The sequence below is a fragment of the Chrysemys picta genome, chromosome 6, assembly GCF_011386835.1.
Source record: "Chrysemys picta bellii isolate R12L10 chromosome 6, ASM1138683v2, whole genome shotgun sequence".
In the NCBI taxonomy this organism is placed as follows: Eukaryota; Metazoa; Chordata; order Testudines; family Emydidae; genus Chrysemys; species Chrysemys picta.
The window spans coordinates 68,847,166-68,871,827 of NC_088796.1; the positions used below are offsets into that span (position 1 = coordinate 68,847,166).

A 24,662-nucleotide genomic window follows, 5' to 3' on the forward strand; every position below is an offset into this window, starting at 1 on the left:
TAATTTCAATACCAAGGTTTTGAAAATGTTAATTTTTTTCTATAAAACTGAGGGGGAAATCCAAAATGGAAAAACCTTTCTGAAATGAAATTACAACTTTTCATTTTGAAAATGACAAAAAAGAACCATCTTGTCACTTAAAAAAACAAACAAACTCAAATTCATTAATTATTTTGGTAAACCTGAATCTGCACTATTTCAATGAGGGATGGGGAGGTGTTTGTATGAAAAATGTTGCCCAGCTATATTCAAACAGTTTAGGAGCATTCAGTATTCACAATCAAATTTTAGCTGTTGGTAACTATGATTGGATATAAAGATCACACAATTTATTTTTTCTCTCTAACTGGATAAGCATAACTCCCAGAATTGGATTTCTAGTGTGAATACTCAGTTGTGTTCAAAATTCACCTTCTTTGCAAGCATTAGAATAAATCATACAACTCACTGTTTCCTCAAACATTGCTGCCGCCAAATCACTTGTTAAAACACTACATAAAGAAACACACAAAGGGTACAAACACAGGCCCAAAGAATCCAATATATTTTCAGTTGATATTCACAGGCATTTTTAGATAGTATGTGGATATCTTAATTAGTTAGTGAATGTACAGTGCTTTGAAATGTAACACTAAGTAGTATTGGTGCCTTCCTACCATGAGTGCATTAGAAATTAACAGAATAGATGATGGATAGTTAAAATAATTGTTACACATTTTATTGTGCTTTGAATTCTTCTGATTGAACCTTAATTTAGTTCAAATATGCAGAGCAGAGTGGAAACAATGTCAGATACAATAATCATAGTCCCTTGTTGAAATTAAGAGAAAATGTACAACAAAGGCAAAATGTCAAATTTGGTTCCATTAATAGGGGATTTGCACTAGGTCTGAATCTGACTTAATTGCTAGCAAACTGCAAAGTGTTTCTTATGGAATTCAAGCCTCACATTTAAAATTTAGACATCAGTCCCAAAATATTCAAATTATAAACAATGTTGCTAATTAGAACCAAGATGTTGCACTAAAATATTTTGTAGTTCTGCTTCTTAACTCTATAAAGCAGTAATCAATTCATATATTTTTAGGCACTCTTCTCCTACTCTCCTCCCCCCTCATCCCATTGTTAACACTAAATATCAGATGAATGTAAGTTTTTTTGTAATAGCTAAAATTTTGATTCCTTGATACTACTCAAAATATCATCAGGTAGAGATCAGATCACGATTTGCAAACATTGGCCTGATTATTTCATAACCATGATTGATACGTTTTCACAGCACAGGCTTAATAGAAGTAATTGGAAAACATTTTTAAGAACTAAAGATGGATAGTGTCACTTCTATAGAAGACTGATTTTAGGCTGCCATCTTGTGGCACAAAGTTTTTTGTTTGGTTTTTTTAATGAGATAATATTCTTCAGGCTGGCAATATTACCCTCCACCTTAGCAAAGGCCGGTGCAGTTTGGAATATTCTGAGAACATACATAATTCAGTTGAAAGGAAATTATATTTATAAGATTGTTTTGGGTTCTTTGAGGTAATTTACCTCTTCTAATTATGTATTATAAGTTAAATGTTTATTTTCTGACTGTTTCCTACTCATTTACTATGTCCCATATACCACAAAAGCACTATAGTCCAAATTTAATTCAGTGCGCAAATTAGATACAGTTACACAGGCATTTTGGCACTAGGCTGTAACTGCCTTTCCCTTTGAACATTAAGCCCTAGCTGTTTCATGTAATGAGCCAAACTTTATTCTCAGTTCCACATAGCAACCTTTCACTGTAAGCCGTGGACTTGTGTGTGCACACAAACCCAGGACTGAATCTGATCCACTTTAGTAAAAGGCTGATGTACCATGCTCTGAAATACTTGTCCTTCAGGGATGTCCGATGGGGCTCTCACAGCCATGTTTCCCCAGAGTCCTGTAGCAGGGTGTACATGATACAGGGAGGAAGGGCACAGAACTGGGAATCTGCCTCACAGCAGCTAAGGAAGCTATCAACCACCATTTGCCCAACAAACTTATAAAATCTCCTGGAAAGGGTCATATGGTATTGGATTTTCTTTAGAACAAAATGTTAAGTACACAGGAAGGGGCTTTTTGTTGTTGTTTTTATTAATTTAAACAAAAACCTTACCCCAAGCGGAGATTTTAACCCCAGAAAAGAAGTACCAGCGACTCCATGGAGTTCACTAGAGACTTAGCTATTGCTCTTGAGGGTTTTTTTACATAGAACGTGCTCAGACACTGGTGATGGGCAGTGGTTTAAAAACCCCTGATAACTACAGCATAATGTTCAAGGCTTGTGTAAGACTGGTGGAGTAGTTTGAAGGCCTTATGGGGACTGGGAAGGACCAGGACTAAACATGTTATTGCAAATCTGTGCAACATGGTCCATTCCAAAAGCAAAAATATTTCTGCTCAAAGATTTTTATGAGCCCCAGGGATGCTTAGCCAAAGAGGAGGTGAGCTGCAGCGCAGGCTGGATAATTGCATTCAGTTTGTGTGCAGAATTCTAACAAGCGGCCCCTAAGAGCTCCCTCAGGCCCATCACTGTATCCTTTTATACAAATATTTCATGCCATCTCCAGGTAAATCATTTTAAAGGAGGTGTAATTGTTGTATGCAGTGGTGTTGTAGCCATGTTGGTCCCAGGATATTAGAGACAATGTGGGTGAGGTAATATCTTTTATTGGAGCAACTTCTGTTGGTGAGAGAAGCTTGTCTCTGTCTTTTGAGCTGTAGGTGTTTCATTCAGCATAACAATCTGAAAGCTCATATGGTGAGAAACAATCTTCACTATGGTGAAATATAGTGTTGCAGAGCAAATGGGGGAAATGATTGACAATGCCCTGAAAGATGGGGGCAGAACCAGGGAATAGCTGTCCTGTGCAACCTGTTCCCCTCCAACCACTGGTTGAATTCTTAAAACTTTCTGTTTTTTGTTGTTTTTTTAAACAAAGCTGTTTTTATTATATGCCTGTTAAAAAGTCTCATCGCTGTATAAAAGGTGAATGGCAAAGGAAACATTAACCTGGGTAGTCAGGTACACTTGTGCTACACATAAAATAAAATATCTATTACTAAGCTGCTATTGACATAATGGAGGAGCAAACAACTAACAACAATCTCCAATTACTTCTAATGTGTATGTACTCTTAAACTCACTTGGTTGTTTTTGAGTCACAGGCTAATGTGAAAGTGTGCGGTAATGAAAATATAGCAAGCTCCTCCCCTCACACTTTTGGTTCCGTATGCTAGGTTTCAATCTGAAGCAAATATTAGACCCTAATATTGAAGGGCTTATGACAGGAAACTGAGACACATAGTGGGCTAAATTATTACAATTGTAAAAGCAAGGAGATAATTGGGCACAGTGCATATGAACTGCAATCCTGCTATGTGTTTGACTATCTCTCTCATATCCACCCTGACTTTTATCCAGTCTCTTTCCGCGCTGTATGCTCTATTATTGATTTACCTTTTTTGACACTAAGAACTGTTACATGGCTCTCTCCACTGATTAAAATGACAACTGGTCTTGTTAAAATAATGCTCTTTACAATGCTCAGAATAATTGGCCTATTGGCGATGAGAATAATTAATTACAACACTAAAATACAGAAGAGTGTAATCGCTTTCAGAATTGGAGTTGACAATACTACTTACTCTTCCTGTTAAAGCTTCCTCTCACTTTCCACACCCACAACACTGACGAAAATGCTTTCAAGAACACCTGGCTGATTTCTAGGGCCAGATTCTGCCATCCTCACTAATGCTAAGTACACCTCTACCCCAATATAACGCAACCCGATATAACATGCGCTCCGGCAGATCAAAGCAAGTTCGATATAACGTGGTTTCACCTATAAAGTGGTAAGATTTTTTGGCTCCCGAGGACAGCATTATATTGGGGTAGAGGTGTAATATCTTACTGTGTGTTCAAGATGACTAGACTGTTGGAAGATGCTACTCCTTGTAAGTAAGGGCTGCATAATCTGGCTCTAGGTGACTAGAACAGCACTGTGCTAATCCATTATCTGCAATATGATATGGCTTCCATCGTCTTCACTACATTGGGGATAAAAAAAATCCGAACTCCTATGCAACGAATAAAACAATGGTTCTATTGGAAGAATAGTCTCCTTGCTTATTGCCACTCTAAGTAATTTCACGCCTCATAACTATGATTCTTGAAACATCACTTTTCCTTTACACAATCCTGCTCCCACTGAAATAAGTGGGTAAATTCTTTTTGGACCCATTCACGCAACCCTTACTTCCCAGCAAGTAGCACTTGCTCAGGTGTATAGTCCCAGTTGAGCTACCCACGTGACTAAGGGCTACTCAGCACAAGTAAGGATTTTGTAGAATCCTGCATCTAAGAAATGTTTGTGTCAGCATCTGAAAAACAATATTTAACAGATCAAAGGAAACAAAAATAGGGTATTACAAACAGGTTTCTTTTTGGCCTGGCAACAATCAAGGAGTGCTGCTTTTCTAGGGGTTTTATTTTTGTTTTGTTTTTTTGTTGTTGTTTTTAAGTGACATACTGTTAGGATGGTTGTGTCACAGCTGCTGTACCAGGCTGAATGTATTGTTTATAACAAGACCCGATGAAAAGACAGAGGCAAGGAAGATATGCTGGAAAACAATTCCACAGATGACACATTTATCTGTGTGATATGTTTTCACTGAGTTTGCCTCTATATTCTTGACATTAGAATGGCTAATGGACAACTTGTTGAACTGGGTGCCTGCTTAGAATATTTTACTTGGAAACTTGGGGACAACAAGTACATATTCCTGCCTAGAAGTAGGACAGCCGAGAAAAATGAGACTATATTGTGTTTATCACTACATAAGGCCAATAAAATAACTTAGGTGGGAGGAATTCTCCTTATCTCTCTAGTTTTTCAGTCTGTGTGGGCATCTTAATGTTAGCAATGGGTTTGTCCCTTTGTCTGAACTTTTTTTTATCTGAACAAAAAGAAAAGGGGGGTGGGGTGGGAATGACAGCTACTGTGCTCTGGTTAACAGTTAAGTATGTAGAGACAATTCATTTTACATATGATGGATGTTTAATAATTACTAATCTTAAATTGCAGTGGCACAGCTGGAGAGGGAAGTGGAAGCTGCTCAAGAAGATAAATGAATATGACAATTTATTAAAGATACATGGTTAGTGCTTGATGCGGCTCTACTCTTTTAAGGAACAAGTAGTGGATGAGTGGAAGACCTGAATCACTGTAAGGAGAGACTGAAAAAAGGAGACAAGTAATTAGGAGTTGGAATGAAGGAAGGGAGCTGTAATATACAGTGCATTACAGCTGGAAATAGACAATGTGGGTATGCTGTAGGGATAAGTACATTAAAGTGATATTACAGTTTGAAGGTGAGAAAGAAAGTAAAGGGGTTTTGTCCATTGTGTTGGAAAGAACAAGCAGAGAACTCATCAAGTAGCTAGGAGAAAAAGTTAAGGATGTTAAAGTGGAATAGATAGGGGGGGGTAAATTGTGCTCTCTCTTGCATCCATGCAATTGCTATTAAGTCACTAACATGTAAATGCTTCTGGTCCTATGGGACAAGATCCTGAAGCATTGCAGGCAACAGATATTTTGCCAGTGATTTCAGTGAGAGCAGATTTAGGCCCATGGTATGTAGTGAGACACTGATGGTCTTGTCATTTTTTGTTTTTGACAGAGCAAAATCAAGCCCTTAGGGCTAGATCCCCAAAGAGATTTGGGCATTGCAATGTTAAGTATTGTAGCACCTAACTCTTAGATTACCCTGCTGCTTAGTAAAACTAGCAACACTGAGTTAGGTCCCTGATTTCTTATGCAAGGCCTGGAGTGAATCGGGTGCCTAAGAATGGGATTCTCAGATATATATAAATTGTCCATCAATATGTTTTTGTCTGATTTCAAGCCTAAGGTTTCTAACCATCAGAGGAGTGAAGTTTTGGAACAGTGTTCCAAGGGGAGCAGAAGGGGCAAAAAACCTAATTTGTTTTAAGACCAAGTTTGAGAAGTCATAGAGAGGATTGTATGTTGAGATTTCCTACAATGGCATATGGCCATCTGCAACAGCTAGCAACTAATATTTCCAACAGTCAGAGACGGGACATTAGATGGAGAGGGCTGTGAGTTATTACGTGGAATTCTTTCTCAGGTGTTTGGCTGGTCGGTGTCCTCCACATGCTCTGGATCTAACTGATCACTATATTTGGGATCAGGAAGGAATTTTCCTTGAACTCCTATTGACAGAGATCCTGGGGGATTTTCACCTTCTTCTGCAGCATGGGTCACGGGTCACTTGCTGGTTTTGAACTAGAGTAAATGGTGGATTCTCTGTAACTTGAAGCTTTAAATCATGATTTGAGGACTTCAGTGATTCAGCCAGAGGTTATGGGTCTATTACAGGACTGGGTGGATGAGGTTCTGTGGCCTGCAATGTGCAGGAGGTCAGACTAGATGAACATGGATTGTCCTTTCTGGCCTCAAGGTATATGTGTCTAAAAGTAGAGGCATTGGCTGTACAGGGGGCATGGGCAGTTGACTCAACTTATTTCAGGTCAGCCTCCACCAGCAGGGCTCCTGGAGTACATTTCTCCTACCTTTCTGCTAGTAGTGATAGACAATTTTTACCTCCTTATGTTTGGCTTGATTCACCCTTGCTGGCATTGCTGGCATATCTAGTCTCTCAGACTTATTTTTATTAATTAATGGAGATATCCTATCTCTTAGAACTGGAAGGGACCTTGAAAGGTCATCGAGTCCAGCCCCCTGCCTTCACTAGCAGGACCAAGTACTGATTTTGCCCCAGATCCCTAAGTGGCCCCCTCAAGGATTGAACTCACAACCCCCTGGGTTTAGCAGGCCAATGCTCAAACCACTGAACTATCCCTCCCCCTGAAGGAAGACACTGTAGCAATAGCTAGAAAAGAGAACTAATCTGTTTATTGCCTGGCCAGAAAGGAAAAGTGTTTGCCCTAAACCTTTTTCATCTGACCTTTCTTAATACTGTTTTTCAGATGCTAACACAGTGAGGCAGTCTGTCAAAATTAGTATCCACTGCTGGCATGATTTTTTCCTTTGTTTGGAAAAACAACCATAAAAAATAAAAAATGCACACATTTCTCCACATTATCAGGTCAGCAAAACTGGTACTGACTGGTGGGGGGCGGGGGCAGAGGAGGGATGCACATACATCTGGCTCTATTGTTTCTGTATTTAAGCTTTAGCAAATAAAAGCTGTATTTAAACTATAACTATGGGCCTCTAGCTGCTCCTTTTTGACTTCCATGTGCCTCTCTTTGGCTGTTAAATTCTGAATGAGTTTTCTTATCACACCTAACACAGGCCAGCATGGTAACTGAGAAGAGTTTATGCAATAAATAACCTCTGACTGGAACTAAAGGCTCAAAGCAGCTACTCAACATACTTATTTATTTGTTTAGAAATATATAGTGTCACCTGTCTCTAAAGCAACTAGGTGCTATACATCAGTAAAAGCACTCAATAACCAATCAACAGTCTAACAGCACACCTGCTTGTTTATAAACCACATTCCTTATTATAAAAAGAACAGGAGTACTTGTGGCACCTTAGAGACTAACAAATGTATTAGAGCATAAGCTTTCGTGGACTACAGCCCACTTCTTCGGATGCATACCGAAGAAGTGGGCTGTAGTCCACGAAAGCTTATGCTCTAATAAATTTGTTAGTCTCTAAGGTGCCACAAGTACTCCTGTTCTTTTTGCAGATACAGACTAACACGGCTGCTACTCTGATTCCTTATTATAAAGTTCAATGAAAAGCCTGGCTAAAAAAAGAGCGTGTGCTGTTCCCTGATGCTTGCCAAGCAGGTTCAGATGGACTGCCAGCCTGAGTAGGCCCTTCAGAATGCTCTGACTGGAACTGGTTGTGAGAGTGATCTGGCAGATCCTTACTCCCAAAGCGGGATATTGGTGAAGAGATGGTCTCTCAGATAGCTGGATTACAGATCACTTTGGTTTTAACTGACACCACCACCTGCTACTAATATCTAGCACAGATCACTGAGGGCTAGTATTATGCCCTCAAATGTTTGTTACACTTCAGGGGAGTAGCTGTATGAGTTTGAGTCCTTTTCAAGGGTAGCTCTAAGCAGAGTGTATGGTAGTACTCTAGCCTTGATGTTACAAAGTCATAGACCTCTGTGAGGAGGTCTTGTTGAAGAGGAACAGACGCACACAAGGATAACCATAGATGAAAAGTGCACTTACATTGCCCAGCTGTCACCTGAGAATCTAAAAGCAGTGAAAGACCCAGAATGATTAAGAAGACTGCAAACCACATCGGCAAAGTCTAGACGAACACTCTGATGCATAACCAGGATTGACAATATACATTCACCCTTCTTTCTAGATAGAGTAGATATTGGGTAGGTATGAGAACAGAAATAACTACGGGCCTGCTTCCTCTGGTCTGCTAATGTCACTGTGTAAGCAGGGCAAAGTGGCCAGAGATAGCTAATGGAGATTTCTTTCTTCACAGAGGAACTCCGCACTGGTGGGAGGCTGGTGGATGTGGCTCCAGTATAAGGAGAGGGAAGCAGTTTATTGGTGTGGGGAAGAGCCAGGATGGCAAGGAAGTGGGGGTGTGGTAGAGTAGTTAAACTGCTGCTTTCTTACACCAGGGCTGGATGACTGACGATCAAAGAGCTCCAACTGGTTCTCAGATACAATGGAAAATCAAGTATGACATGTCTCGGCAATTAGGTTTCTAGCATTTTGCAGTATGTGAGATACATCATAGTTTATCACTCTCTTTTTGTCAGAGCCCTAATGCTGTACTTAGGCTGTGGCATGACTCAGTGTGGGTGTTGGTTGGTTTGTTTTTAAATCAGTAATTAACCTGCCTTTCACTTCACTGAGAGGCAGGTCACAGGCCATGAAGGTGCTGCAATCCCATCTCATTTCATATCAGTAATTTCCTTTCCCTTGGGTTCTCCCAGGCATGATATTTTGAAGCAGCTGAAAAGAATATTTTTAAATCGGTTGGTTGTATTGAGTTGGACATGGCGTTCCTATTACAGTAAGAATATTGGCCCAGATCTTCAGCTGGTGTAAACTGGCATGGCTCCATTGGCTTCTCTTGCCCCTGACACTCCCTCCCAGCTCCTTTACATCGCTGCAGCATCACTGGCTACACGGATACTCCCCTTACACTAGGAGAATCCCCAAGTGGCCACCCCATGGCCTGGTGCCAGATGGAGGGGATATGTCAGAGCACGTCTGGGAGAAAAGGGGCATAGCGAGAGCATCACTGTGCTCCAGTGATCCCTGAGTGCCTGAAAGGGTGGGAGGGATGTTGCAGACAGGCACAACTTAGAGCAGCTCTGAGGCCCATTTGTTTGAGTTGAGAAGGGAGGTGGCTGAGGGTGCCAGCCAAAATGAGCAGATCGTTGAAGAGGGCTGTAGGCAAAAGTTGACAGAGGCCTAATTTAACTTGCACATGTTGAGCATCACACAGTTTTAGGCTTCGAAGAGAAGGTTCAAGCACTTTTACTAGAGATATTATTGGCTCCCAGAACACTGCAAATCTAGGTCATGAGGGTCTGAAAATCCATTTCCACAAACTTGTCTCTGTTCAGTGAGCCTACCAGGCTACATATTGCTTTCAGAACCTGAATTACTGTAATCGTTATGAATTATTTTCTGGATCTTGAATCAGCAGTGCATGACTTAAAAACTAGTATCAAGAATTTCTGGATTATATTCCTCCTTCTTTAGGCAACAGACAGTAGTCATACTTCAATTCACATCTGACACATTTTGCCTTTGATACCTGTGGAAAAAGTCATGCTTTATTTATTGCCAGAAGCTCTTGCATGTTTATATGTAGCTGTCTCATCTGAGGATATTTTCACCATTGCTATGCGTTGGTTTCTAAGAATGTACCATCCTTCAAAAAGCCTAGCTTGTCAGGATTATTTGTAGCTGAAAGAACTTTTTTTTTTTTTTTTAAAATATCCTTTAGTCATATTAGAGTATGACCTTTACTATGCTAGTCTGAAGTGAAGTTGTATAGATATTTAATTCCTCCGAGTTAGAAAGTGATGTTTCATGCTGACCTTGGACATGCTTTCTATTTTAACGCTAAGTTGTTCTAAGTGAAAGTGACTTCTTAATTACATAATAGCAATTATATAATGCCTTTCACCTTCAGGGGGTATACAAATATTAACTAACCTAACACACTATAGCAATTCAAAGATAAAATGAGAAATGGAGTATGGCACAGAAAAAAATCTGTACAGCACAAACAAGTAAAGAAAATTATGATATATATCATATATATGATGATATTGGGTCAAATCTTCAAACTAACCTCTAAACATGGTTTGTTCTCTCCCTCCCCCTCACTCCCGCTTTGCCATTTATGCATGAAATTGTGCACAGATCTGGTCATTTCATACCTATTTATGCACTGTACATGTGCACTGAGAATCACATTTTCTGGGGGCAGGAGAGGAATTAAGAACCAAACTGCATGCAAGACCAAAAAAGCCATGTGCATACAAAGCTTAACTGAAGTCTTTAGGGGCCCTGCTGTCCTTTCAAATGCACTACCATATATACAACTGAGACATTTGATGTTAATTTTTGTAACTCTCTTTTTGTACCAGGATTAGTAGTAAAATATTGGAATTTTGCCCATGCACTGAATCTTTTAAATTTGTGGCTGGACATTTCATTTCCTCCTGGAATAAAATACATGTTTACTAATATAACTGAGATCCTTGGCGTTACTTTCAAAATATGTGGCAGGATGACAGGACTGGGCCAAAAAGAGTTCATTTAAATCAGTGTACAGTCCTGAATGACCTTGTTTTACTTTGATTATTGGATAACTTCCTGAAAACTGGGTTGCTATATCACCTAATTCAAAAGGAACTTCGTCCCTCAAAAAGTAATAGCAAAAAATGTTTTAAGTACATTAGAAGCAAGAAGACTGCTAAACAACCAGTGGGGCCACTGAATGATCAAGATGCTAAAGGACCACTCAAGGATGATAAGGCTGTTCCAGAGAAACTAAATGAATTCTTTGTATCGGTCTTCACGGCTGAGGATGTGAGGGAGATTCCCAAACCTGAGCCATTCTTTTTAGGTGACAAATCTGAGGAACTGTCCCAAATTGAGTATCATTAGAGGAGGTTTTGGAACAAATTGATAAACTAAACAGTAATAAGTCACCAGGATGAGATGGCATTTACCCAAGAGTTCTGAAGGAACTCAAATGTGAAATGGCAGAACTACTAACTGTCATCTGTAACCTATCATTTAAATCAGCTTCTGTACCAAATGACTGGAAGATAGCTAATGTGACACCAATTTTTAAAAAGGGCTCCAGAGGTGATCCTGGCAATTACAGGCCAGTAAACCTGACTTCAGTACCGGGAAAACTGGTTGAAACTATAGTAAAGAACAAACTTGTCAGACACCTAGATGAACATAATTTGTTGAGGAAAAGTCAACATATTTTTTGTAAAGGGAAATCATGCCTCACAAGTCTCCTAGAATTCTTTGAGGGGGGTCAACAAGCATGTGGACAAGGAGGATCCAGTGAATATACAGTATTTAGATTTTCAGAAAGCCTTTGACAAGGTCCCTCACCAAAGATTCTTAAGCAAAGTAAGCTGTTGTGGGATAAGAGGGAAGGTCCTCTCATGGATTGGTAACTGGTTAAAAGATAGGACACAAAGGGTAGGAATAAATAGTCAGTTTTCAGAATGAAGGGAGGTAAATAGTGGTATCCCCCAGGGGTCTGTACTGGGACCAGTCCTATTCAACATATTCATAAATGATCTGGAAAAAAGGGTTAAACAGTGAGGTGGCAACATTTGCAGATGATAAAAAAATTACTCCAGATAGTTAAGTCCCAGGCAGACTGCGAAAAGCTACAAAAGGATCTCTGGGCAACAAAATGGCAGATGAAATTCAATGTTGATAAATGCACAGTAATGCACATGGCAAAATGTAATCCTCTCTCTCTCTCTCTCTCTCTCTCTATCTATATATATATATATAAAAAAAATAATAAAATGATGGGGTCTAAATTAGCTGTTACCACTCAAGAAAGAGATCTTGGAGTCATTGGGGATAATTCTCTGAAACCATCCATTCAATGTGCAGCGACAGTCAAAAAAACTAACAATATTGGGAATCATTAAGAAGGGGATAGATAAGATAGAAAATATCATATTGCCTCTATATAAATCCATGGTACCCCCACATCTTGAATACTGCATCCAGCTATGGTTGCCCCATCTCAAAAAAGATATATGGGAATTGGAAAAGGTACAGAAAAAGGGCAACAAAAATGATTAGGGGTATGGAACGGCTTCCGTATGAGGAGAAGTTAATAAGACTGGGACTTTTCAACTTGGAAAAGACATGAGTAAGGGGGGATACGATTGAAGTCTATAAAATCATGACTGATGTGGAGAAAGTAAATAAGGAAGTGTTAATTACTCCTCCTCATAATACAAGAACTAGGGGTCACCAAATGAAATTAATAGGCAGCAGGTTTAAAACAAACAAATTGACTGCATTTTGTGAAGAAATACTTCCATCTGTGGAACTCCTTACCAGACAATGTTATGAAGGCCATGACTATAACAGGGATCAAAAAAGAACTAGATACGTTCATGGAGGATAGGTCCATCAATGGCTATTAGCAAGGATGGACAGGGATGGTGTTCTTAGCCTCTGATTGCCAGAATGGGTGACGGGATGGATCACTTGATTACCTGTTCTGTTCATTCCCTCTGGGGCACCTGGTATTGGCCACTGTGGGAAGACAGGACACTTGGCTAGATGGACCTTTGGTCTGAGGCAGTATGGCCATTCTCATGTTCTTAAAATAAATTCAGAAATTCTTTAATGTATGACTTAGGTGTGCAAAATGTTTCCTTTTTTAAAAGCCCTTATTCTTAAACTTGATAATGCACGAGGCTGAGATGACGTACAGCCAAGCATCTCCAATGCAAATCATACAAGGCTTTCAACATAAAAATTAGACATGATCCAGACTAATTTTACTCCAAATATATTTTGCTGAACCTTTTCAGATGCTGAATTCAGGGGATTAGAGAATGGGAACTATATATCTCCCTTATAAAACAGAAAAATAAATGGAGTGTGTGAAGGGGAGGAAGGGACAGAGGTTTATATGTAGGAAACAAATACCTTAGAGAAGAACATGCAGTTTTTTTCTCCACCTCACATTGCTCTAAGTGCTGATACGGCATAGGAGATAGCTTCTGTTTAGGTTTGCTTGGCAGAGGGACGTTGGGACCAATGGGTGGTAAGTAGACCTGGGATAGTACACTGGCAACTCTCCAGCCCACATACTGGCAGGAGGTTAAGGTCCTGGGAGATGATGGAGCATTTGCACTTGAACTAATAAAAGGATTTGCTGGACCATTTGCCTCAGCCTGTTGAATGAGAAGAAAAACAAAATTAAACCTACCACAATAAACTACTAGAAACAAAGTAATGGCAAAAATGATCTGGGATATAATCTATCTACAGAGAGAATTATAAATAAGGCATGTAGTGTTTTTCTGTTTTCCATGGCTCACTTTGATTCAGTGCTTCTCCTTTGAGTCAGTATATGGGTGAGGTAAGGGAAATAAAAGGTATACTATAGATTATTTGCTTACATTTATAGAACAAAATGATGAAAATAAGAATATTTGCATTTTTTTCCGCTTTGGAAATATTAATAGGCACTTCTCAGTTTTAATAAGCTAATACTTTTTATACCAGTTTAAATCTCACCTTTCTATATCTTTTACAGAGCCTTGTGAAGGCATTTTCAATAACTCTCCAATCTTACAAACAGGCATTCTGTAAACTTTTAGGGACATGGTTTGAAGTATGGCCTCAAACTGCATGTACAGTTTTGCATGCCCACCCCTGAGAGCATGAAAACAGGCAGTTTTGTGCACACAAAGTAAAACAGAATTTGAGTGCATGACATACACATGTAAAATGTTCATTTCCAACTATTGCTAATTTAGTTTTATATATGCAGATAGAGACACATGAAAAATATGTGTGCTCAATTTCAGAAACTTTGAACTTTGTCCCTCCCATTTAAATGGGACATTGTGTGGCAATATACTACTGTGCTGATATATATCACTGTTTTGATTGAATGTCTGAAACTATCCCTCAATCCAGAAGGATATTAGCTATACAAGAGGTAAATTAGAAACTCTGAACAGAAACAGGGTGGGTAAGGTAATATCTTTTATTGGCCCAGCTTGTTTCTCTTGCCAACAGAAGTTGGTCCAATAAAAGATATTACCTCACTCTCCTTGTCTCCCTAATGTTCTGGGACTGATGTAGCTACAAAAATACTGCATACAAATTTGACACAGTTTTTGGGAGGGGAATGACAATTTTTTTTTCTTCTTAGTTTTTTATATTTTAATAGTAAAAACCAAAACCCACTAGTATCATGTTTCTGTTCCTTTTATCTTGTTTTGGTGAGGTCCTTGACTGTTTTAATTATTTTTCTTCTCTGAGGATGTTTTAACTTAGAGATGCCCATAAGGCATATTTTTCTTCGTCAGAATCTTATGGTTATAACCATTGAAGCTGTTAGCTTCAAAATGTCACACAATGTTATAATCAGTCACTTTTTTATGTTCATAATATAATTGCTCGTTCTTGAAAGTAAATAGGATGTTGCATCCTGTCTATTCTGTTTTAAAATACCAATGACAAACTATTTACTGAATGTTATGTGCAGCCCTTTACCAGTCAGACTTCATTTTATATGCCTCTCAAGCCTTTTAATGGTAAACAGATTGACATTGATACAAAAAAAGCTTTCTTCATTCCATCATACTTCTTAGCATTACTGAAGTCTGATTTTTGGGTAACATTTATTAATGTCATTATGTAGGTACATTTAAACAATTAAGAGTTAGTAACTGTACAACTTATTACTTCATTTTACTTCAGTTCCTAAACCTTTTAACTTTTTTATAGCAGCTTCTGCTAGTGCCACAGCCATAACTATGTAGTGACAGCATTTCCATTATAAATCCTGGTTTTGTTTTTATTTTCCCCAAGCATTTATAACTGCGTTGTAAATATTCATTCTATGCACAGACTCAGCATACAATTTCCCATCAAATTTGTCTGTGTACAAATGTAATTAAAATTGTTTTGGCTGTTCTTTAACACAGAAATGGGAAAAATACTATAGCACTTCATTTTTTTGACACTTTATGAACCCTTGTCTCCCCTCAGTAGAAGAACTGTGAACATGGAACAACTACACAGGAGCTTGCTTTCCCCAGTGAATAGAGAATGTTTCACTGTCAGTCACACCTTTTATTTCTTTTGGGTATATGGAAAAAATTAAGGAAGTCTCTGGATTCAACCCTGTGGCAAACAGAGCCATTGTAGATTTTCCCCCATGTTCACAGAGGAACTAATATGCAACCTCTTGCTTTAGGGTCAACATATTACATTAATCTCTCCGCCAGTGACTCACCCTTTCCCTGAAGGTGATTTCTACATGACAAGATAAGTGGTAATCTGCTGTTTTTAAAACCAAAACAAATATTTTTGTTCACATTGGTAGTTTTTCCAAGTCCTTCATGGAGCCCTTACCAAACTCTGTCTCCCTTCTGAAAGGCCCAATATAGTTACAACAACCCTCTTCTGGCATGGGAAACCTAGACTTAACTCACCTTAGAACCCATCAATGCTGGACTTTGTAATGACCAAAGGGAGTTGCTGGAGAGCGATGTAAGCTAGTGAGGAGGGAACCCACAAATGCCCTGCCCAAAGTTGCACCCAGTAGCTATTAGGCACAGCTAAAGCTGGAGGCCTCTGACTTTAGGAGGAAATTTTAAATGACTGACATCTGTTTCAGTAAACAGCAATTTCTATCCTTGAACTACAGCACAAAACGTGGGTGTAAATCAATGAATCCATGAGGCTGGCTCTCTGTCTGGAAAGTTATTTATCTTTTGTTCTTTCTGTACCCATTACTATAATATAATTCAGTAGCATAAAATATATAAAAGACCAACTCTTATAAAAGAGAACTACACAAAATATTAATGGGTCATAAATGGCAAGAATGAAGTCAGTTGTATATATGAAGAGTCAGAGAGAAAGTGGAGGAAAAAACCTTTCAATATTTCAGTTTTTCTAGCAGATGGTAGAAAGTACTTAGAAATGATGACTCTTCCTAGATGTTCCAGCATATGCTGTGGAATTGCCCGTACAGTAAAGCCTTGCTCATTGCAAATCTCCCAGGAACTATCACAATCAAAATACATCAATTAACATTTGCTTATTATGCTAGTGTATGTATGTGGCAATTTTCTATTTTCCTCTCAGACATTAGGGTCACAATTTAATCTGGATTATTGATTTGCCAGATGAAGGTCTCAGTGTTTCTGCTTCTCTGTAAATATCTGCATTTATTGTTTTTGGACTGTGAGTAACAATGCACATGTTTGTCTTGTTAGCAAACGCATGTCCATAGCATGATACCAATTTCACTGGCATGAAACTGGGATCTTATGAGAGATTGGAGGCATCTGGTGTGACAGGAGCCTGGGGTGCAGCCTGGAACTGTGGGACAGCTGTGCCCTTAACTCTCCAGCCTGGGCTGTCTCTCACAAAGCTTCCAGGTGCTATCACTCAGCACAACTGCATGTGAAGCCCCACACCCAGCTAGATTGCATGAATGCTCCCAGAGCCACTCATGAATCACACAGAGAAAGGCACCAGCCAAATCCCCCCACCTCCCAGCACTGTACCTCAGGAATATACTGTCTTGCACTGCTCAAGACTAGCAGTGCAAATTTAATTGGTTCACCATTTCATCAATGGAAAGTGGACGTAGGACTAGCCTTTGTAAACCTGAGCAGATTTACCAGACACTTCAGCCAAACTCACTGGTAAAGATAAACAGTAAAACAAGTTTACTGATTACAAAAGATAGATTTTAAGCGATTATAAGTGATAGTCAAAAAGTCAGAGTGGTTACCAAAAGAAAAGAAAATTATAAGCACACAGTCTAGATTCTCAACCCTATTAGACTGGGCAACTTCTAGATCAGAGGTGGGCAAACTACGGCCCGCAGCCCACCTCCAGCCTGCAGGAACCTCCTGCCCAGCCCCTGAGCTCCTGCCCCAGGAGGCTGGCCCCCAGCCCCTCCCCTGCTGTTCCCCCTCCCCCGCAGCCTCAGCTCGCTCCGCCGCTGGTGCAATGCTCTGGGCGGTGGAGCTGTGAGCTCCTGGGGCAGCGCAGCTGCAGAACCCAGCCTGATCCGGTGCTCTGTGCTGTGCGGTGGTGTAACTGGCTCCAGCTGGGCGGCGCGGCTATAGCGCCGCCAGCCACCGGTGCTCCAGGTAGGGGGGGCAGGGAATTTTGGGGTGGTGGTCGGGGGCAGGCGTGTGGATAGGGGTTGGGGCGGTCAGAGGACAGGGAACAGGGGAGTTGAATGAGGGCAGGGATCCCGGGGGGGCAGTCAGGAAGGAGAGGTGGGGTTGGATGGGGTGGCAGAGGGAAGTCAGGGGCAGGGGTTCTGGGGGCGGTCAGGGGACAGGGAATGGAGGGTTGGATGGGGCAGGAATCCCGGGGGCACCGTTGGGGGGGGAGAAACTGGGGGGGGGGGTCAGATAGGGGGTGGGTCCAGGCCACACCTGGCTGTTTGGGGAGGCGCAGCCTCCGCTAACCGGCCCTCCATACAATTTTGGAAACCCAGTGCGGTCCTCAGGCCAAAAAGTTTGCCCGCTCCTGTTCTAGATTAAGCAGTTTTCTCACCCCACTGGATATTGCAGTTCATAGTACACAGGTGTGACACTACACCCCATAGTAGGAAGAGAGCCTGAGACATAAACCCTTGTATTAGAGGCCTGGTATGAGGCAGGACGTGCTCACAGAATTTGGCAAGAACAGGACTGATATTGCAGAAATACACATTCCTAAGAAGTGCTAGTCAGAGTGCTCACGCAAACACACCCTGATATCAAGTGGTACCAGAACATCCCAATATCAAGGATGGTACAACATTTCCCAAGGATAACTGGAACACACTGACCCCCTCCTAAAAGATACGCTCAGGATGACAGTATGTAACAGAGCTGTTTTGATTGAACCAACATGTACAAGATGATGGGTGATAACTAGCGATGTCAGGGGTAGCACTAATTTGTTTGTATCGGGGTATAAAGATGTATCTCAGAGGGAGTATCTTTGGCCAGCCTAGGGAGCGGTGGAAAGTCCCACCACAGACTGAGCTGCATCCATTGTCACAAGCATACATGTCTTAGTATCCTCGTAGAGTCTGCCAGGTGCTATTACCATGCTTCATCGACAATAAACCAGGCCACGTGTCTTCACTGAAAACCGAGTCTGTGGATTTATTGGGCAGTTTAATTGAGGTCTGCTATCTCCGCTATCTATGCAGAGCTGGGACAGCACACTGAATGAACACACACACAACCAACATCTGACCACAGCCCCAATATTCTTCATAGAGATATTATGATATGATTATGGCCTGTCTATGATGTATTTTATACAAGATAGGTCATGTGAGGTATCACTGAAAAGGTTATGATTTACTGAATATGATTATCCTATTTGTATGCATGTATCATTTTTGTATCTGAAGTTAGGAATATTGTCTATGCATCTATTACAAATGTGTTTACACCTGGGGAATACCCACTAGACAGAATGCAATCAGTCTAGATGGCTTGCTGGGAAGGGCCATTGGAGAGAACAATAGGTCTTACAAGATGCTAATCACCCACCAGAAGCCTTCCTGCGGATGATGCAAACAGCCTCTGAGTTATGGCTGCAGGGATATGTGACCAGGTCACCTGGTACTGGACTCCATGATAATACTAGTATTTTTCCACTGACTGGGGGTGGGGATCAAACTGGGAGACAAAGGATTCCCGCCATATGCAAAAACTATTTAAAGCAGAGGAGTGACATCATCATGTTTTGTTCTTCATTGACTCCCCACCCAAGAAAGAGGACTGCTGGAAACACCTGAGAACAAAAAGACTGGACTGGGGAGAAGGGCCAAGCCCAGGCTAAAAGGTGTCTGGGTTGTCTGTGAAAGATATATCTGGAATTTTAAGCTGAAAGCAAATGCAGCTTGCCTTCAAGACTCTTTGCAGTCTGCCTAAAACAACATTTAGGGTGAGAATTTGCTACTTATAACCAGTTTCTTTAGTATATTGAGCTTAGATTGCGTATTTGTTTTATTTGCTAGGTAATCTGCCTTGATCTGTTTGTTATCCCTTATAATCCCCTGAAATCTATCTTTGTAATTAATAAACTTGCATTTGTTTTGTCTAAAACCAGTGTGTCTGGAAATCTAACTAGGGGCAAAAAGCTGTGTATATTCTCTCCACATTGAGGGAGAGGGTGAATTTTTTGAGCTTATGCTGTACAGTTCTCGGTGCAGTGCAAGATGGTATAATTTGGGGTTTACACTCCAGAGTGGGGGTGCACTTGAGTAAGTGGGCCGTTCCTTAGCTGAGCCTTCCCATGCAGAGCTGATCTCAGCATCTGTGTGTATAGTTGCAGCTGGGTGTGTCGCTATGTGTATGTGTACTGGTAAATTGCAGTCTGAAGCCTGGGGAAGGGCTTGACAGGCTGTATAATAGTACAGTGTTAAGGGAACCCAGGCTGATGGGTCAGGTGGCTCAGTGATACCCCAGTTCCAGGTGGCACCCCCGAAGAGGGGAAGAACCTGTCACAACAGGTTTCACCCTTGAAACCTGGGCCAGTCTCCTCTGTTGGAGTCTTCAGTCTTCTGAGTGTCCTCGTTACTTGTAGCAAAGGAGTGGGGTAGGAGAAAAAGCAAAGCATGGGGCCACGGTGTTCTGTTTTATACCTTTAGTCCAGGGGTAGGCAACCTATGCCGCCTTCGGCACGCGAGATGATTTTCAGTGGCACTCACACTGCCCGGGTCCTGGCCACCGGTCCCGGGGGCTCTGCATTTTAATTTAATTTTAAATGAAGCTTCTTAAACCATTTTAAAAAACTTATTTACTTTACATACAACAATAGTTTCATTATATATTATAGACTTATAGAAAGAGACCTTCTAAAAACGTTAAAATGTGTTACCGCACGCGAAACCTTAAATTAGCATGAATAAATGAAGAGTTGGCACACCACTTCTGAAAGGTTGCCGACCCCTACCTTAGTCCATGTACTTGGAGAACGCAAGTCCAGGCATGTCTGCTGGGCATTACTGAGTCCCCAAGCAAGGTTGAGCAATGCCCCTGGTGTGGTCTTATGCAGTTGAGTCATTGAATTGTAGCTCCCTTGCTGGACAGTGGCTGTTGATGGTTGTTTGATACCTGCCCAGGCGTTGGTTACTTTCTTTGCTGTTATCTTTGTGGAGCTATTATCTGGTTGATTCCCCAACTTACTGCATGTTTTACTGACAACCATACAACACAATCTCATAACTTCCCATGCACTGATTATATACATATTTAGATAAAACAGTGATTTTCAGCAGATCATAACCTTCCCCCTGATACCTTACATGGCATGCTTTATATGTGAGGTCACAATTAGATATAAATGAGGAATATGGGGGTTACAGGACACTCCCCCGAGGTATAGAGTGTCACACTGGTGTGCCCAGATCTGAAACCAAGCGTGCACCCTACGGGTATGTGAATTTTCAAAAAGTGCTAAATCAGCCACTTCCACTAGTAATAACCGGCAACTAAGACACTAGTGGGTTGCATCTGCCAGAAGGGGATAATAGGAGTGTGCCTGTGGAAACTTATCCACCAGATAATTTTCAAAGGGGGTCTCTGCATCTCAAAGGGCTAGTGCAGCCCCAGCAGTGTGCACCCGAAACTGCACCTCGGAGTGACTACAACAGGTGACTGCTTCACACCAGCTGCCTTACTGTGATCAGCCATGTTAGTCTCAGTGCATGTGTGCACCCACTGCAAGCCAGTGGGTGGCAGTTTATTTGTTTGGCATTAGCATTAGCAATGCTACAGGCTAAGAGGGGGGAAATTGCAGGAGCTGCTTATTGAACTATTTAAGCATTTTACTGACCACAGCCTGGTGCTATGCCTACTTGTGAGAGTCAGGGTAGGGTGGTGTTTATGTGGCCATCGTTTATTAGTACTGTAGTGTCTAGGAAGTGGATCTCTTGTGTGGACTGGTCCAGGCTGAGGTTGATGGTGAGGTGGAAATTGTTGAAATCATGATGGAATTCCTCAAGAGCTTCTTTTCCATGGGTCCAGATGATGAAGATGTCATCAATGTAGTGCAAGTAGAGTAGGGGCGTTAGGGGACGAGAGCTGAGGAAGTGTTGTTCTAAGTCAGACATAAAAATGTTGGCATACTGTGGGGCCACGTGGGTACCCATAACAGTGCCGCTGATTTGAAGGTACACATTGTCCCCAAATGTGAAATAGTTATGGGTGAGGATAAAGTTACAAAGTTCAGCCACCAGGTTTGCCATGGCATTATCGGGGCTACTGTTCCTGATGGCTTGTAGTCCATCTTTGTGTGGAATGTTGGTGTAGAGGGCTTCTACACCCTATACCGGAAACCTACTGACCGCTATACTTACCTCCATGCATCCAGCTTTCATCTAGACCACACCACTCGATCCATTGTCTACAGCTCTACGATACAATCGCATTTGCTCCAACCCCTCAGACAGAGACAAACACCTACAAGATCTCTATCAAGCATTCTTACAACTACAATACCCACCTGCTGAAGTGAAAAAACAGATTGACAGAGCCAGAAGAGTACCCAGAAGTCACCTACTACAGGACAGGCCCAACAAAGAAAGTAACAGAACGCCACTAGCCATCACCTTCAGCCCCCAACTAAAACCTCTCCAGCGCATCATCAAGGATCTACAACCTATCCTGAAGGACGATCCATCACTCTCACAGATCTTGGGAGACATGCCTGTCCTTGCTTACAGACAGCCCCCAAACCTGAAGCAAATACTCACCAGCAACCACACACCACACAACAAAAACACTAACCCAGGAACCTATCCTTGCAATAAAGCCCTTTGCCAACTCTGTCCACATATCTATTCAGGGGATACTATCATAGGACCTAATCACATCAGCCACACTATCAGAGGCTCGTTCACCTGCACATCTACCAATGTGATATATGCCATCACGTGCTAGCAATGCCCCTCTGCCATGTACATTGGCCAAACCGGACAGTCTCTACACAAAAGAATAAATGGACACAAATCAGACGTCAAGAATTATAATATTCAAAAACCAGTTGGAGAGCACTTCAACCTTCCTGGTCACTCGATTACAGACCTAAAAGTCGCAATATTACAACAAAAAAACTTCAGAAACAGACTCCAATGAGAGACTGCTGAATTGGAATTAATTTGCAAAATGGACACCATTAAATTAGGCTTGAATAAAGACGGGGAGTGGATGGGCCATTACACAAAGTAAAACTATTTCCCCATGCTTATTCCCCCCCGCCCCTTACAGTTCCTCATATCTCCTTGTCAATTGCTGGAACTGAGCCATTTTCATTACCACTACAAACAGTTCTTTTTCTCTCCTGCTGATAAAAGCTCACCTTAACTGATCACTCTCCTTATAGTGTGTATAGTAACACCCATTGTTTCATGTTCTCTGTGTGTGTGTGTGTGTGTGTGTGTGTGTGTGTGTATATATATATCTTCCTACTGTATTTTCCACTACATGCATCCGATGAAGTAGGCTGTAGCCCACGAAAGCTTAAGCTCAAATAAATTTGTTAGTCTCTAAGGTGCCACAAGTACTCCTGTTCTTTTTGCGGATACAGACTAACACGGCTGCTACTCTGAAACCTTTCTATGGTGAGTCCCTCAACTGGAGTGAGGACTACTGGCCAGGGTGCGTGATTATGCTATTGTCATGCAAAGCTCTCCACAGGCATTGCTGCCTTTTACATCCACTATACCACAGTCCCTGCACTAAATAATGTTAATGAGCTCTGCCTGGCATAACTACACTTTCTCTGCACTCCAGAGCATCTGTGTAGAAGGTGCTGTGTGCATCTAATTGTTCTGAGAGTTTGGATAGCATCCCAGGGTCACTGTTCCCTAAGGGTTGCACAAACCTAGCCCCAAGAAAGGAAGGGTAGATGACAGACCTTGAAAAGAGCACCATTGTTGTTCTCTTAAGAATTGATAGGAATAAACCATCAGAGAGTGTTTTTTTCCTCCCACAGTTCTCTAGCAGCCTGGGGCACTATAGTACTACTCAGTCTACTCTTTAGGCTGCTGTTTCTGATAGAAAGAAATCAGAAAGGGGGAAAATGGTATAAAATGGAACACCAGAGTTATCTGAAAAAAGTCTTCTGCCACATTAATCAAAGTAACACTGAAATGTTACATTATCATAGCTTAATATCTGCAAAATCTAAGTACTTGGGGTATTATTATTTCAGTGCCTGTCTCTCCTAACTCTTAAAATTATACAGAGCAGGTTTCAGCCTTTTGAACATGGTTGTGGTGGAGAGACCATTGAAAAGTTGTTTTATGCTGAGATGTCTGGTAAAGTTTTATTCTTCAGCAAGCTGACAGACAAGAATCCATTAAGCTATTGAGAACACCCATGCTGAGTGGAAGTTCAGGACCACTCAAGAAGTGCACTAAGTTAAGTAATTGTGTGTTCAGTTCTTTCACCTTCCATGAACTTGTGAAATTGCTTTTGCCTCTGCAACCAACTTCATTACTTTGCCAGCTTGAACAGGGTACTGTTTCAAGCAAAGAAAACACTCTCACCATTGTACCTAAAGGCAGCTACTGTGTATGTAGGCATTTGGGCCCAGATCACCCCTCCTGAATTCTATGAGCATCCCTCCACAAAGATCCTCCCACTGTAACAAATTATCCTATGGTTGGGGGAGGTGAGGTTGCAGCATTTGCTCCTTCATGGAAAAGGCTGTGGGCCCCACTCCCACACCTGGGTATATTCAGGTGATCAGGGCCATCCACAAAAAGACACTGCGTCTCTGCACCATCTCTGGACCCAGTAGTCCATTTGGCTTCCTGGCACGATTTCTCCCTTTGAATCATGCTGCCAGGGAGCCCCTTGGGGCTGCATTTGTGAGGGGGCACATGGAGAATAGTTATCAATGGTTCACAATTGAGCTGGAAGGGCATCTCAAGTGGGATCCCTCAGGGTTCTGTCCTGGGTCCGGTTCTATTCAATATATTCATAAATGATTTGGATAATAGCAGAGAAAGTAAACTTATAAATCATGCAGATGATACTGAGCTGGGAGGGGTCGCAAGCACTTTGGAGGACAGGGTTAGAATTCAAAATGATCTTGACAAACTGGAGAAATGTTCTGAATTAAACAGGATGAAATTCAATAAGGACAAATGCAAAGTACTACACTTAGGAAGGAATAATCAACTGCACGAATACAACTGGGAAATGACTGCCTGGGAAGGAGTACTGCAGCAAAGGATCCTGGGGTTATAGTGGATCACAAGCTATGGATCAATAATATAATACTGTTGAAAAAAGAACAAACATCATTCTGGGATGCATTAGCAGGAGTGTTGTAAGCAAGGCAT

At 41.2% G+C, this 24,662-nt stretch overlaps 1 protein-coding gene across 1 annotated transcript in view; it reads right to left on the bottom strand.

Annotated features, from left to right (window-relative positions):
- The window catches only part of TMEM232 (transmembrane protein 232), a 149,596-nt gene that overhangs the window by 25,356 nt on the left and 99,578 nt on the right, over window positions 1–24,662 (bottom strand). Inside the window, exon 12 of the mRNA XM_065599249.1 lies at window positions 13,244–13,491. Coding sequence (XP_065455321.1) covers window positions 13,244–13,491 — 248 coding nt within the window. The remainder of the gene's footprint in view (window positions 1–13,243; window positions 13,492–24,662) is intronic.